Raw genomic sequence first — 13,790 nt, 5'->3', positions numbered from 1 at the left:
AGAGCCATCTTGTGCTAGTGTTACCTTGATGTTTTGAGTCATTTTGGTCTGAATTGCTAAATTCAGAACATATATGTATCAATGTGAGCAATAAATAACTTCAATGCAAAGCACATACAAGGTGGCTTTGTAAAACGTAGAAGCATAGTTGAGTCACTGGAAATTTAAGACCTATAATCTGTTCAGTTGTGGTGTACCTGTCATGGAGCCTATTGGGAGGCACAGTCATTTAGTAAGATTGCTTCTTTCTCTCTTTTAATTTTTTTTCTTCTTTAATATTTAGCTTAGAGATATGACCTCTGTGTGTGTCAGTATTAATTACATTTTCCTGGCGTCTGAACAAGGAGAAATGTGAACAGCTGGAGCCTGAATAGCATGCCTTGCTCATCCTTTGCTTTTTAAAGATGAGGGGGCCTTATAGAAGCCCATCACTTTAGCATCCATGGCGTAGCTGCTATCAGAGTAATGAGTGGCTTAAGTCAGTTTCTTAATGGGTATTGAATAGTGATAGTGAATAAAATTTTCAAAATTATTTGAGTCCTGCTCAAAAGTCATAATTAAAAAAAAAAAAAAAAGGCAAGGAATAAAGACACTTGAGAGCCTCAAATCTCACTTCCAGCTCCGTTTTCAAAGTGTGACCTAGCACGCAGGCATGTGAGATCCAGTCGTGTCGGGAGCCTTTTGAAAACAGCATCGAAGACATCGTGTCAGAAGTTGCAGCCTTCTTGCAGGCTTCAAAGCCTGAGCCAAACCTCTCATAGCCGTGCGATGAGCTGTCGCTTCCCGATCGGGGACAGGATGCATTGGCAGGGCACCCTCTCTGCAGGGAGAGCAGCTCCATTCCCGCTGCCCGCCCCGTGCTTGCCGTCATCTCCACGCATTGAGTAATTGAATACGCAGGGTTGTCAGCCCTGTCCCTCTGGGGAGCACTATATCCACTTTGAGAGGACAGGAGCCAGCCTGCGGTGGGTTGGAGGTTGGCTGCGGGTGGGAGGAAAGAGAAGAAGCTTTGAGAAGCCGGACCTCTCCACTGCTCTGGTCTTCCCCATTGCTCCTTCCCCTCTCCTGCCGCAGGACGCAGGTTGGAGAATTACTGGAATTGGAACATGGAGTTCAGCAACATCTCTTTTTCTCGCTGTAGAAAGTTAGTTTGAAGTTGTTGTAACGAAAACAGGGGAGAAGAGCTTGGGTTGAATCTGCGTGTCTTTAGCAGCTGCAGTACTGAACCCAGCCACCAGCACATAGACGCTGCCTCAGGGATGTTGTGCCAGGAGTGCTTTTGAGGCATCCACATGTCTTGGGTGTTGTTTGCTTTCAGGGTACTTCCTCTCCCACGAGCATGAGGTTGTTCTCCCATTTTCTCATTGCGTGCTGCTAACAGCAGCAATGCTGAGTCGTGAAATGAGAGGTGAGATGAATACTGTTTGTCAAGTGAACCTGCCAGGAGATTCCTGTGTTACTGGTTTGTGTGCATGTTTCAGTCCCCTTCAGGCTTGCTTTCATCTCCCAGATCTTGGTCTGTCTCTCCTGTGCACTTGGCATTGCTATTGCTATGTATAAACAAGTCTGCCAGGCTGTTTGCTGGTACATAACCCTCAGTAAATATTGTACCTGTCAATTAGCAGGCAGCATTTAATGTCTACAGGCGGTTAAGTTATGCTGCAATATTTTTAGGATGAACCTAAATGCCCTTTAGAATGTGAAGATTCAAAGCAGTAAGGCTATATCTGCCTGGCAGGAAGATCTCGAAGGTCTGGAAACCAGACATGACCTTGGAGAGGACCCAGGCTGGCTGCAGTGGGAGTCGTGGGCAGTGATTTAAGACCAGGCAATCTCTGTGCTGGAGTAATGATCCATCACATCCTGGGAAGATCTGGGAGCTTAAATGCAGAAATCAAAGTTTACTTCTATCCAGTGGCCTGAGACAAGGCTGTGTTTTCTAGGCTGGTAATTATAAATGCAAGGATGAAAAAGGAGTATGGGGAGGAGTGTTGGAGTCAGCTGAGAAATTACAACAAAAAGGAAACTGTAAGGTTTCCTCACAATGTAAGAATTTTGTGGCTTCACTGTGTTTAACGGTAGGACAGAATCCCTCGGTTTTGTTCTCAGTTTCTCTATCACGATATTTTTGGAAGAACTGTGGACCGCTTCCTTAGCTGTTCAGCCTCTAAGGAGTGCCCAGAGGTGGCCAGGTACAGCTGGCACAGGCAGGGATCCGAGGTAGGACTGAGGGTTGCAAGAACCAGAGTTGCGAGTGTGAGGGATGGGAGTGTAGTTTTCACAGGAGACTTGAACTGATGCAGGTCTGGCTGATGTGATGAGAGGCTTTCATTGATGAAGCCATAAGAAGCTTGGCTGGAGATGAAATGTGACCTGGCCACCTCGACTTTTTCCAGCCTCAGCATGTTGCTCTGAGAAGTCCTTAAAACACCAACCATTAAAAGAAAAAACAAAACACCTCTGGAACCCCCTTGAATCCTCTTGCTTCTGTAGAAGCATCTGGATTAATAGGGATGGAAGTCCAGATCCAAATTTCGCAGTCACCGGTAGAAACTGGGTAAAGGAGATTGCGCAGAGTAAAAGTGCTTTAACAGCAAAGGGAGGCAGGTGAGAGGGGCTGGCGCTGTGCCTTTGGGCATTTCTCCACTGAGAGAAACAAAAGGCATGGGAGGAGTGCAGGGTGTGCACCAGGTCTCCCAGGCTGGTCATAGCACCAGGGCTGCGGTGGGATGCCTTTCCAGGATGGAAACAAGTCAGCGTCTGGTGGCCCTGTAAGGTGTGCCTGGTGTTTTTGTGAAGTCATCTTACCATCTATTAAAAAAGGGAGGGGGTAAGGCAAGGGAATATTAATGCCTTGCCTCACCAAGGTTTTTGGGGGATGTCTGGATTATAGTAGTGCTTCAAGATCTTGGCTCCATGTTGTTAACCCCAGTCACTCTGCAGCGGGTTGCAGATGCCAGAGCAGTGTATCTAGCCAACTTTACTCCCTTATAGACCAGCTGAGCCCAGCTTACGTAGACCACAACCCTCTCCAGACTCATGAATGTGTACAGAGGTGCACATGGACGTGTGTGTACGTAAAAGACCAGTTGGGTCTTTGCCAGCCAGCAAGTTGCTTTTGTATTGCTGCCACTGCACCATGCTTGGTATTGTTTTATCAGCAACTGTCATCTTTCTTTGGGCCCGTTATTGCTTTCTTACTAAGATGGCTTGTCTCAGGAAAGGCTGAATGCTTTTGAATTGCACTTTGCTTTGTAGTTAGGAAGGCTGACAGCCTTTCTATAGCAATACTTACCAAATAGCATTGGTAAATGCCAGCCTTACCTTGCGTTTTGGTTAATGGATAATGTTCCTTATCTTGCCAAGCAGAAGGGGAAGGCTAATGGCATGTTACAGGAATCAAAACATCAGACTTGAAATAATGCACTGGTTTTAAGCATTTTACTATTTTTTTAAACATGATGGAGAAAAAAAATTCTTATCCATTTGCTATACCAAAATGAAAACCTTGCTGTGAGCAAGGTACTTACAAGGGTGAATACTTACAGCTCCACTGAGGCTACTGAAGTTATGTCGCTTTACATCAACTTCTTTTGGCGACCTAAGCAGTAATTATTGTTTCATCAAGGCTTTTATGTGTCTCCTATATGATGCATGTTTTAGACATAAATAACTCTATTTTTAGTTTTTAATGTGGACACCTTTGGTCACGTAAAGGCCTTCCTTAGATTCTGTTTCTGTTCTTAACATCTTTTTATCTGTTGTGTTTGCTTCCAACTTTCATTAACGTGAATCCTGGGGCTATCTACTGTCTTGAAGTTTTAATGTGCACTGTGATAAGCACATCTTCCCTCTCTCTTCCCTGTTTTGGGTTGTAAACTCTCTTAGGGACAAGGGCTGTCTTTTAATTATAGCTGTGCAGCGCTGACAAAAGTTGGCCTTGTTTTTGCTTGGGGTTTTAGGAAACGCTTTGATGTAACTAGTAGTGAAATTACAGGGGTTTTTTTTTTGCTGCCAGTTATGTTCTACCTTGCCATAAAACAACTTGTCGTCACAACTTTCTGGGGTTAAGTGTCACTCACTGCCAAATTTTTTCAACTAACTTAAGGTTTTGCCTTTCTTTGCTGCAAATTAAGTGATAGCTACAGCTGTGGTAGCTGTAGATTTTAATTTTTAATAGCAATCTGTTCTTCTATTCTGTTTTTGTATTGAATTTTTCAAGGGTGTGGTGGAGGGTTGGGCGTAGAGGTGGTCTGGTAAAAGATAAATTGTAATGAGTTATTTTTAACGTGTCATCTTGAAACGGGGTCCTCACTCTTGGAAATGAGTTGTACCCAAAGGCAGCACAGATACAAGATTGTGTTACAGGAGGTCTCAGACATGCTCAGCTACCACAAACCATAGGTGAAAGCACTGGTATGAAAACATTTCCCACCTACACAGAAGGTGTTTTTTTAGTTTTGCATATGGTATTAAAGATGCAGCAAAGCCACAACTGAAATGCGAAGGACTGGCTTTAGCTGAAATGTAAGTTCACACCATTTTATGTTTTAATCATTGAGTGTGAATGTTTGAAACCAAGTGTAAGTGCCTAAAAAGTGGACTATGCTGTTTGCTTAGGTGCTGTAATGTTTCAGGTGTTAGTTGGGATTATAAGGCTACATATACTTAATTTTTGTGGCAGGGTGCTGAAACCACTGAGCAAAGCCAAAGGATTCCTGATGCTGACAGATGTAATACCAGTTCCCACGTGAGACCCCTGTTTGGCTGACATAAGAGCGTGGTGACTTACTCCAGGATGGGTTTTAATCTACTGCAGGCAGCAAGGGTGTTTTCTGAGAAACTCCAAATTAACCAACCAGCCGTTCCCAATAGCCCAGCAAGAGGACGAGACTGGGCAAGATAACTTGAAGGAATGGAAACACCTTGTAACCTTTAAAAACCTGAGCTCCCCAGGGGTAACCGCCGGGCTGAAACCCACCCAGGGTCAGGCTTAGCCGAGAAATCCTTTGGCTGATCTTGCAGTAAAGCTTCAGCTGATGGCAAGAGGGGAGCAGCCCAGGGAGGTGTAATCCAGATGGTGGTGGCTCAGGTTGACAAATGACTCCAGCAGATTTTTGTAAGGGGTGATGATGTAGTTCAGGTGCTTGCAATGGCTGATAAAATGTTTAAAGCCCTTGCCAAGGAAATGATGTCAACAAGCAGTCTGTCTCAGGAGATGGATCCCTGAGGGACAGTCTGCTTTAAGTTGCAGAATTTTCATCCACTCTACTGTGATGCCTGTTTTGTGTATTTTAATTACATGTTTGGGGGAGGGTATGTTTTTGCTTTTGACTGTTCCCCAGGCTTTATCTCCTAGGACACTTCTCTTTCCATGGGGAAAGTACTCGCATTTCAGTGAAAGGATGCCAAGTGTTTGGCGGCTGTTTGTCCAAACAAGGGAACTTGTTAGATCAGCAGTGGACACTTGAATGCAATTGCAGTTGTGTCTGTGCTGCTGGCTCCGACTTACTTTGAGGACATGGAAAGTTCAAATGGTCAACACTGTGTAATTCATATTAAGGGCTACTTGGGATTTGGGGTTTTTTCCCCTCTTTCAAGTGGTGTAGGAGACACCCGCTGCATGGCCTTGCATCATCCGGAGGTAGAAGCCAAAGGCTTCAGTGGCTCAGTGCTAAGAAACTTTCATAGGCAGTAGGGATGCACAAAGAACTCCTGTTGTGGAATAATTTATTGGTAAAGGAATTTGGACTTTTTTTCCCCTGCTTTGATTTGTCTTGGAATTGTTTAGTTTGCTTGTACACCAATGAAAACAAAACACAAGGTAGCAGATGAAAGCAGGAGTCCTCCTGTCAAATTGGCCCTAAAAATAACTTGGTTAAGATCAGATGAAAAATATACTCATTATCCACTAATGAAATAATTGCTTTGTTAAGAATCTGCAAAAATCAGATTTTGGCATGATTTTCTGGTACTGAGTCATTCACACTAATATCTATGATGTGAAGAGTGATGGCTTTTGGCTGTATCTTGAGATGGATGAGCTTGTTTGAGCTACTCACCTGGTGTGTGATCATGCAAGTTAATTCCCCAGCTACTGATCTGTCTCTCCCACCGGCCTGCTGGGGACTGAAGATGGTGGGAATAGGCATGATTTGAGCCAAGGTGGGGCAGGCAGCTGGGACCAGTGCTTTTTATTTATCCCACATCAGTGCAGGATGCTGGGGAGTGGTGTGCTGGTGTGGCCATCCCAGTGTGCTGCCTGTCCCCATAGAGAAGGACGCTGCGCTGGTCGCTGGTTGAAGGCAAGTGCTTACACGCTGGTCTGAACGTGGTGCATTTCTGTTTGGGAGATTTTATGTTGGTTTTCAGGTGCGTGTGATCAGCACGTTGGCTGCCAGCTCCTGTAAAGCCTATTGAAGTAATTTTTTTTTTTAAATGTGTGAAACTTACAACTTTCTCTTAAGTCTCACATTTCCAAAGCAGCTTTGTGGCTGGTGAGGAAGAGCTTGCTGTTTGCTTCTGCTGCTCCTGAGGGGAAAACCTGTGAAGTTTGTAAGTGGGAACTGATCCCTGCAGACAGACAGTGAAAATCCATGCTGAAATGCAGAAGGAGACATCCCACAGGCCGTGTTGGGGCCCATGGCAGGCAGTGTGTGTGTGTACAGACCTTGCATAGTTATTGGTATTCTCATCAGGGTTTATCTCTGTTTTTATTTTAAAATTGTTACATATTTACACCAGGTTCAACTGAATTGCTGCTGTGACAGAAAGTGCTTTTTTTGTAGACGACTATTTTACATTTTCCATTTTACTGTCTGACTTTTTAACTACTTACTACGTTTCTGTTTTCCATTTGTTTACACCTTGCTCCTGCCAAGCTTTTCTTTAATACAAGATTGCAAAGCAATTTTTCCCTTGTATATATAGATTTGTAGTTTCTTGAACACAGCACAGTCAAAATCAGTCAAACCTCTTTAAACTCCCTTGCAATTAGCTGGTGAAAGAAAAGGGGGAAGAACGGCTCCGATGTCGTCTTTTAGTATTTATTTATTTTCCTCAACACTCGGAGGAAAAACGCTCCTTTTTGTTTTATTAATGATGTGCTTATGAAATAGAGCGTTTGATGGTATGCACTTGGAGCAGGCAGAAGGCGAGCTTCCCCACGTCGCGCTGGCAGCAGGCTTCCTTTCTGATCTGCAGCACGCTAGTTTATTCCAGATGTAGGCTCGCTCTGAACAGAGGCCGCCTGATGTACAATGGCTTCACGGTGGAGAAAGATGGCCTGCGGGGACCCACTTGAAGCTGCCAGCTGTATTCTCCATTCTCGCTTGCGGTCTGTTACATAAGATGACCCATTTTTTTTGCCTGTGATTAATCCAAGTAGAATATTCATACGGTCTTTAAAAACATTTTAATTATTTGTAACTTTTTGTAGCTTAGGCACTTTGAAGTTGATCAGCTTCAAGTGGAAAAGTCTGGTCCAAAGGGCTGCCTGCTTGAAAGAGCCAAGTTAGGAGGAAAGAGTGATGTAACTGCAGAGAACAAAAATTAGCCATTAGCCCAACTGCAGCCTGACTTGACCATTTGCATGTCTGCTTGCTATGTGAGGGAATTAAAAAAAAAAAAAAAAAAAAAAAAGTAGGCCTGGAAGGAACTTCAAGAGATGACCTGCTTTCATCTCCTCCTCTGACACCATCTTTGACAAGTGTTGGTCCATCGTGTCCATTAAACCCTTCCATCGGAGGAATCCACAGTTCCTTTCTGTAGGCGGGTCTGCTGCTGCTCTGGGTTTACAAGCAAAGTCTGTGGGGTGGGTCTGAGCAGAGTTAACATTAGCTCCCAGGAGATGGGGAATAAATCTGTGAAGGGAAATTTTGTCTTCTTATTCCTCTGACAATCTCGAAGCGAGCATGGATGTCTTTCTGAGTGTCCGTCTTGGCTGAATCTCAGGTGGCTTGCATGAGATTTTTCTGGACTGTCCTATAGAGGTATTCAGCCTATGTTATCTAGTGAGCCCTTTCCACTTGGGCTCTCAAGTCATGAGCCTTGTCACTGTGACCCGCCTTTGGTTAAGCGGTATAGGTTGGTCTCCTTGTTATTAAGAGTGATCAGAGCTGAGTATCACACAGTCCCTTGCTGCGATGGGAGCTGGTAGTGCCTCTCTCTCTGTCCTTGCTGAGGACCTCTGGAGTTCGAGACACTTGACTGGACTGGCATAAGCACATCTCTGAGCTTCAGGCATGAAATGCTTTTGCACCAAGACCTGTGGGTGCACGTGTGCAGATTTATTGTGTCACTTGTGAACAAAGCTGGGGGGATTGAGTCATTTATAAATGAAGCTCTGAGAATTATTCTGAGAGGATGGAGAAGTTCAGATGTTAATAGGAACATGAAACTGACAGCGGCCAAGCAGCACCCTGAATTGTGCAGCTGATCAGAGGAGACTGGTCAGCAGTTAAACTCGTGCTCCTTCTGGGCAGGGATTTTGCAGGCTCCAAGGGCAGTGGCATCAGACCTGCAAACTGCCAAATCTAACTACACTTGAAGTTTCCCTTGGGTATTGTAAGTCTCTGGAGCGGGGTGAGTACACCAGAATGCTAACCTCACTAAATGAGCATGTAGTCTCTTTGTTTATGAAGGAGAGCTTGAAAATACGATCCTTGAAAAAATTTCAAAATGAAAGACATGCATCACTGCTTTTTTTTTTTCTTTTCTTTTTTTAAAGCGCTTAGGCTTTAAACCTAAACCTGGGAATCACCAATAACTGAAGAAAACTGGTTTTAAGTAAAATCTAAATGCTTTTACAAATCCTTGGAATTGGCACAGGGCTTTACTATTAAGGCTTTCCTGTGATGAAGTCACATAAGGTGCACATTCAAAGCAGCAGCATTTCCTAGCTGGCTGTGAAATATCCCATGCTGCTGTGTGCAGAAGAGATAGCTGCTTCGTGGAGAGGGGAAGGGGAAGGGGGCTTTACTGAACACCCGTTTGCTCCAAGAGGCTGGCCTCAAAAAAAGGCTAGCAATCTGCTTTTTAATACTTAGCTTTCAAAGTCTTGGAGTGATGTGCCTTGGAGGTATGTGTGTATTGGGGGGAGGGGGTGTTTGCTTTGTAGCATGTGCTTGAATGAAGAGCTGTGAATGTTTTTTGAAAAAGAGGGAAAAAACAGTGAGGGGGTCTGATTTCCAGTTGACACCAAATTGTTTATTCCCAGTGAAATGCATGCAGCTGACTGGTGGGGACTCGGGGGCCAGCTTTTTCTTACACGGGAGATGGTGACTGTGTCATTTGAAAATGAGTAAAAGAAATACATGTTTGGGTATGTGCCACATGGTTTCGTTGTCTCTATTGTGGCTGCATTCTGCTGTCCATGTCCAGACTGAATAATGCTTTAGCTTGCAAGTGTTTTTGATTTCAGTGGGAGTTCAAGGCAAATAAGATGGTGCTTGCATTAATAGCAGTGGAGTCTTGCTGCTATTAAATGTTTTGCTATGAAAATGAATATTTGAGATTGGGTCAGTTAAGAATGAATTGGGGATTTTTTTTTAATAAGATGTGTGATAGTGAGGAGTGCTGAGGAATGCAAGCTAGGCGCTGCACGTCATGGGCCTTTGCATAACTTGCATTCCAAAAAGCTTTTGCAAATCATTAAATGCAATTTTATGACTGTATTGTTAAACTTTATTGGAAGGTCTGCTTTCAAACTGGATTTAACAGAGTAGCATCTTGTCAGAAGAATAGATGGTCATCATTTCAGCCTGGGCTTGGCTGGGGGAGGCAAAGAGATTGTATTTCTCTGTTACACTGTTTTCATTATGGGTGCGAGGTACTTTATAGCAATAAAACCTCTCTGGAGCATTTTCATGCTGTAGCTCAGTTCTGTTTTTTAAGTGGGTAAATATAGTTGACTCTTGCCCCTGCATTTAACACGACGTCTCAGGTATCACTCTAATTTATCTCGAAGTATTCTCTGTCCTGACATGTACTGTTATTCAGCAGGAGACCGGGTGTTTATCAATGCGTTGAGAATCCCAGTTAAACCTGTTGAGATATTGCCCATGTGCATGACTTCCAAGCTAACAAATTATCCACAGGTGTATATGTTTTCAGGCTCAGACTTTTGGGTTACCTCTTAAGACACCTGGTTTGTTTTTCCTGTTTCTCCTACCTGTGGTCTAGGGGTTGTGTAACATTATTATTATTCACTTTGTTCTTAAGATACTGGCGTAGATACTGACCTCTTTGTTTCTGTATCTGAAAAACTCATCTCGCATTGCATTTAAAAGTTTCAGCGTAGGGCCCCAGTGATCAGGGGAAAAAACACATTTTCTTCACTTCATAAAGGCTCTGATAAACAAAGTTGGCCTAAAATCTGCAGGTTGCTGCCGCAGCCCTTGTGTTTGCTGATATATTTAGCCGCTCCCCTTCTCTGAAACAAGCGGCAATTTGTACATACTCTTCACAGTTTGGGATGAAATTTTAATCATCTTTGCTACTTAGGCGTTTGCATACTGTGAGAATGTTACTTGTGTGCAGAACAGACCCAGTCAGAAATAGCTGACCTGGTGCCCGGTGACTACAACACATGGCCTAAAAATTGCCTCCAAATTGTGCATTTTGCTGTCTTGCAAGATTGAAAACTTCCTAGGGTTTATCATAATTCTGTTATCCTGTTTTTTCCTCTCTCTGAGATAACTGGCAATCGTGTCTTGCTTGCTTGCTTTTTTCTTTCCTTTTTTGCTCTGCCGATGTCTTTCCTTGTGCCCAGTCCTGTCACTGGTCGTCATGAGAACTAGTTTTTGTTTTGCATTTCATACTGCTCTGGAGTTTGTAAAGCAGTTTTTGGATAAATATTTATACTCATTAAAAAAAAAAAAAAAAAAAGGGTGTCCTAAGCATCGCTTATTACCTTGCTTATACTGAAAAGTTATTCTCTGTGGTGTGCAAATTTATTATTTACAGCCTGTACAACAGCTGTCCAATAAGAAATATTTGATTGGCAGCTGATAATTTGAAGCTGCTGTTTTCTTTCCTGTGTCTCAAATTCTGCAAACCCCTCCGGAGAGGGAAAATCTGCCGTGTGATGCCAGTCTGGTCCGGGCTGCTATAGCAGCTGCGCTACCCAGTGTTCAAGATCCCCCTTGAACAATGTCTTACTCCTCTGCAGCCCTGCACGGCTCATTCTTGAGTTTTGGCGAAGGGGTTTCAGGCTGCTGGTTGCTTCAGGAAGGATCAGGTGATTGAAAGCAGCACCTCTGTGTGTCTCAGAAAAGCTGCAAACAGCCCTTCAAGGAAACCTCTGCGTGCTGACCCTGCTCTGTGCTGCCTCCTCCTTTCTGCCTCCTTCACCTGGACCACAGCTAACACAGCAAAGCTCAGCAAAAACACCTGTATAACTTGAGCTATACAGATGTGTGGTGATGGTGCTAAATAGCTCCCTGCTGTACCCTCCCAGCCCTCTCTGTGTCCAAATCCAAATTCAAGGACTCTCTGCACGTTTTCTCTCAGCGAGAAGGTTGCCACATATGGAAGATGCACATCCTGAAGGGGACGGACGGGCTGGGAATCCAGATAACAGGAGGCAGAGGTTCGAAGCGGTCCCCTCACAGCATCATCATCACCCATGTGGAGGAAGGTGGCTCCGCACACAGGTGAGACAATGGTGGTGCCTTCGCAGAAGTGGGTGTGATGGAGCTTCCATGGCCATCACTGTTAGCCAGACTCATGAGACAGGTGTAGGGGTTTTGCCCTCCTGCTGTGTGAGGGTGAGAATATGGCATTTTTATCTTAAAAACTAATTTTTGTGATTGGTCACTGAAGCTTCTTATAGTATGTTTAGTCCAAACTATAGACAGATCAAACACTTGCTTGGTGGTGGTGTGTAAACCAAGGAGCTTGATGTCTTGTGGGGCTTTTTCCCCAAATCCCTTTTTGGAAAATGGGCCTTTCCCATGGGATCGGCAGTGGGTGAGTGTGGGTCGTGCAATCCGGGGTGCTTATTGCCAGCACTGGCCCTGCTCCCTGGCACAGGGGGAGATGGGGCACACTGCTGCTCCCTGACCATCTCCGGTGGGTCACAGAGAAGGTTTGAGGGGTATCAGCCCTGCAAAGAGGGTGAAACGGCTCTGGTTATAACAATGATTTCCTGGGCACACCTTTCTGAGCCACTTCTTTGGGTAACTAACACTGCACCGATTGATGCAAGCTTAGCGTCAGCCAGATCACCGGTTGTCCATGCCTCTGTGTCCCACCATGTGCCACCAGAGCCTGGCACCAGGGAAGGACCGCCTTGCAGCTCCATGTTCCCGCTCTGTTTCCACAGGGATGGCAGGCTGACGGCGGGTGACGAGCTCCTCATGATCAACGGGCAGTCGCTGGTTGGGCTCTCCCACCAGGACGCCGTGGCTCTCCTTCGCTCGGCTGCTGGCCTGGTGCAGCTGGTGGTTGCTAGCAAGGTACAGTCCTCTCCTTGGTGGTCTCCTGAATGTATGTTCACAGGAGTTTGTACAAGTGCTGCGTGAAAAGGGCATATTTTTGGTAGGGAATCACATGTGCACATTTGCTTACCTAAATTTAATGCACAGCTATGGGAAATGTATCGGTAGTTGCCATAAATCTGTGGCAAATCAGCAGCATATACACCAGTCTAGTGATTTGCTTGTATTGTCACTGTTTTTCAGCATGTAAATAAGTCGGTATTTATTCATGGAGATGTTACTCAAGTTTTGGCCAAAACCGTTTTCTTAAAATACATGCTAAATAAAGCAGGCAGTCCTCAGCCTCTTCTGCTTCCTGCCTGCACAGCCTCTGTAGCTCTCATCTCTGGTGCTATCTATGTGCCTGAGGTCTCTTGACGATAATCTCTTGGCTTGAGTTCCTTATTTTGTCCTTGTTAATAGCTTGGAGTGGAGCTCTTGCAGATAAAGGAGCATGAAATTTCAGGGAAATGAGAGTGGAACTCATTTATCGGTCGGGCTCTTCATTCTCCTTTAATCACAGGAGAGGTTGAGGGGGTATTAGACAATATTTCGTCCTTTGTTTAAGAAAATTCTGCCTACCCCCATTTGCTCTCCTCCCTGGACCACAGCCTGCTGCTCCCCCGCCTGTGTTGATGCAGGCATTTGGTGGGCAGTCCTGTAAGTGCCTGGGGTCTCAGAGAAGGACCTGCCTGCAGGTGGGGACCATCAGGGCCTTTGGGGTAGTGGCAGGAATATCTTGGTCCAAAGGGACCACTTGTAAACCTACATTCCCAGGTGGAGCAAGAAGTGTCAGCAAGCCACTGTGTCAGTATTTGTAAATCTTTTCTTAGCTTCATCTTTAGGTTGCCTCAGGCAATCTGATGCAGGTTTCTGTGAGTCTAACGTCTGGATGCCTTTATGGCTTCTCGGGATGCTTTATGCTCATGTTTTTCAAGAAGAGGCTCTATCCCACCATATTCAAAGTCAAGAGCTTATAGCTTCTCTAATATTTCAGTTAGACAGTGAAGTTCATTCTACCTTCTGTAGGCACACAGCCTGGTGTTAACTAGACTGGTGTTTATTCTGGAAGCAACCTGCTTTGACCTGAAGTAGGTACATTTTGTATTTTCTTTAGACAATTGGACTTTCTGGCAAAACATAAGGCAGTAGACTGCATAAATTTCTCTTTAAAATTATTTGCTTGTTCATGTGATGACTGCATCAAAATAATCATTGTGAATAAACCTACAGCACAGAACTTCATGTTCCTGATGAGGCTGTGAATCTGTTTGGCCCGTGCTCTGTGTGGTTGGACCGTTTTTCATGTCC

At 44.6% G+C, this 13,790-nt stretch overlaps 1 protein-coding gene across 1 annotated transcript in view; it reads left to right on the top strand.

The window, feature by feature from the left end:
- The window catches only part of PDZD2 (PDZ domain containing 2), a gene marked incomplete at both ends in the record, with an annotated part of 144,023 nt that overhangs the window by 79,650 nt on the left and 50,583 nt on the right, over window positions 1-13,790 (top strand). The window contains 2 exons of the mRNA XM_082012980.1: window positions 11,512-11,654; window positions 12,326-12,458. Of these exons, the coding sequence (XP_081869106.1) occupies window positions 11,512-11,654; window positions 12,326-12,458 (276 nt within the window). The remainder of the gene's footprint in view (window positions 1-11,511; window positions 11,655-12,325; window positions 12,459-13,790) is intronic.

The sequence above is a fragment of the Phaethon aethereus genome (genome assembly GCF_964289735.1).
Source record: "Phaethon aethereus genome assembly, chromosome: Z".
In the NCBI taxonomy this organism is placed as follows: Eukaryota; Metazoa; Chordata; class Aves; order Phaethontiformes; family Phaethontidae; genus Phaethon; species Phaethon aethereus.
The sequence above is the reverse complement of the archived record's forward strand: the minus strand, read 5'-3'. Positions and strand labels throughout refer to the sequence as shown.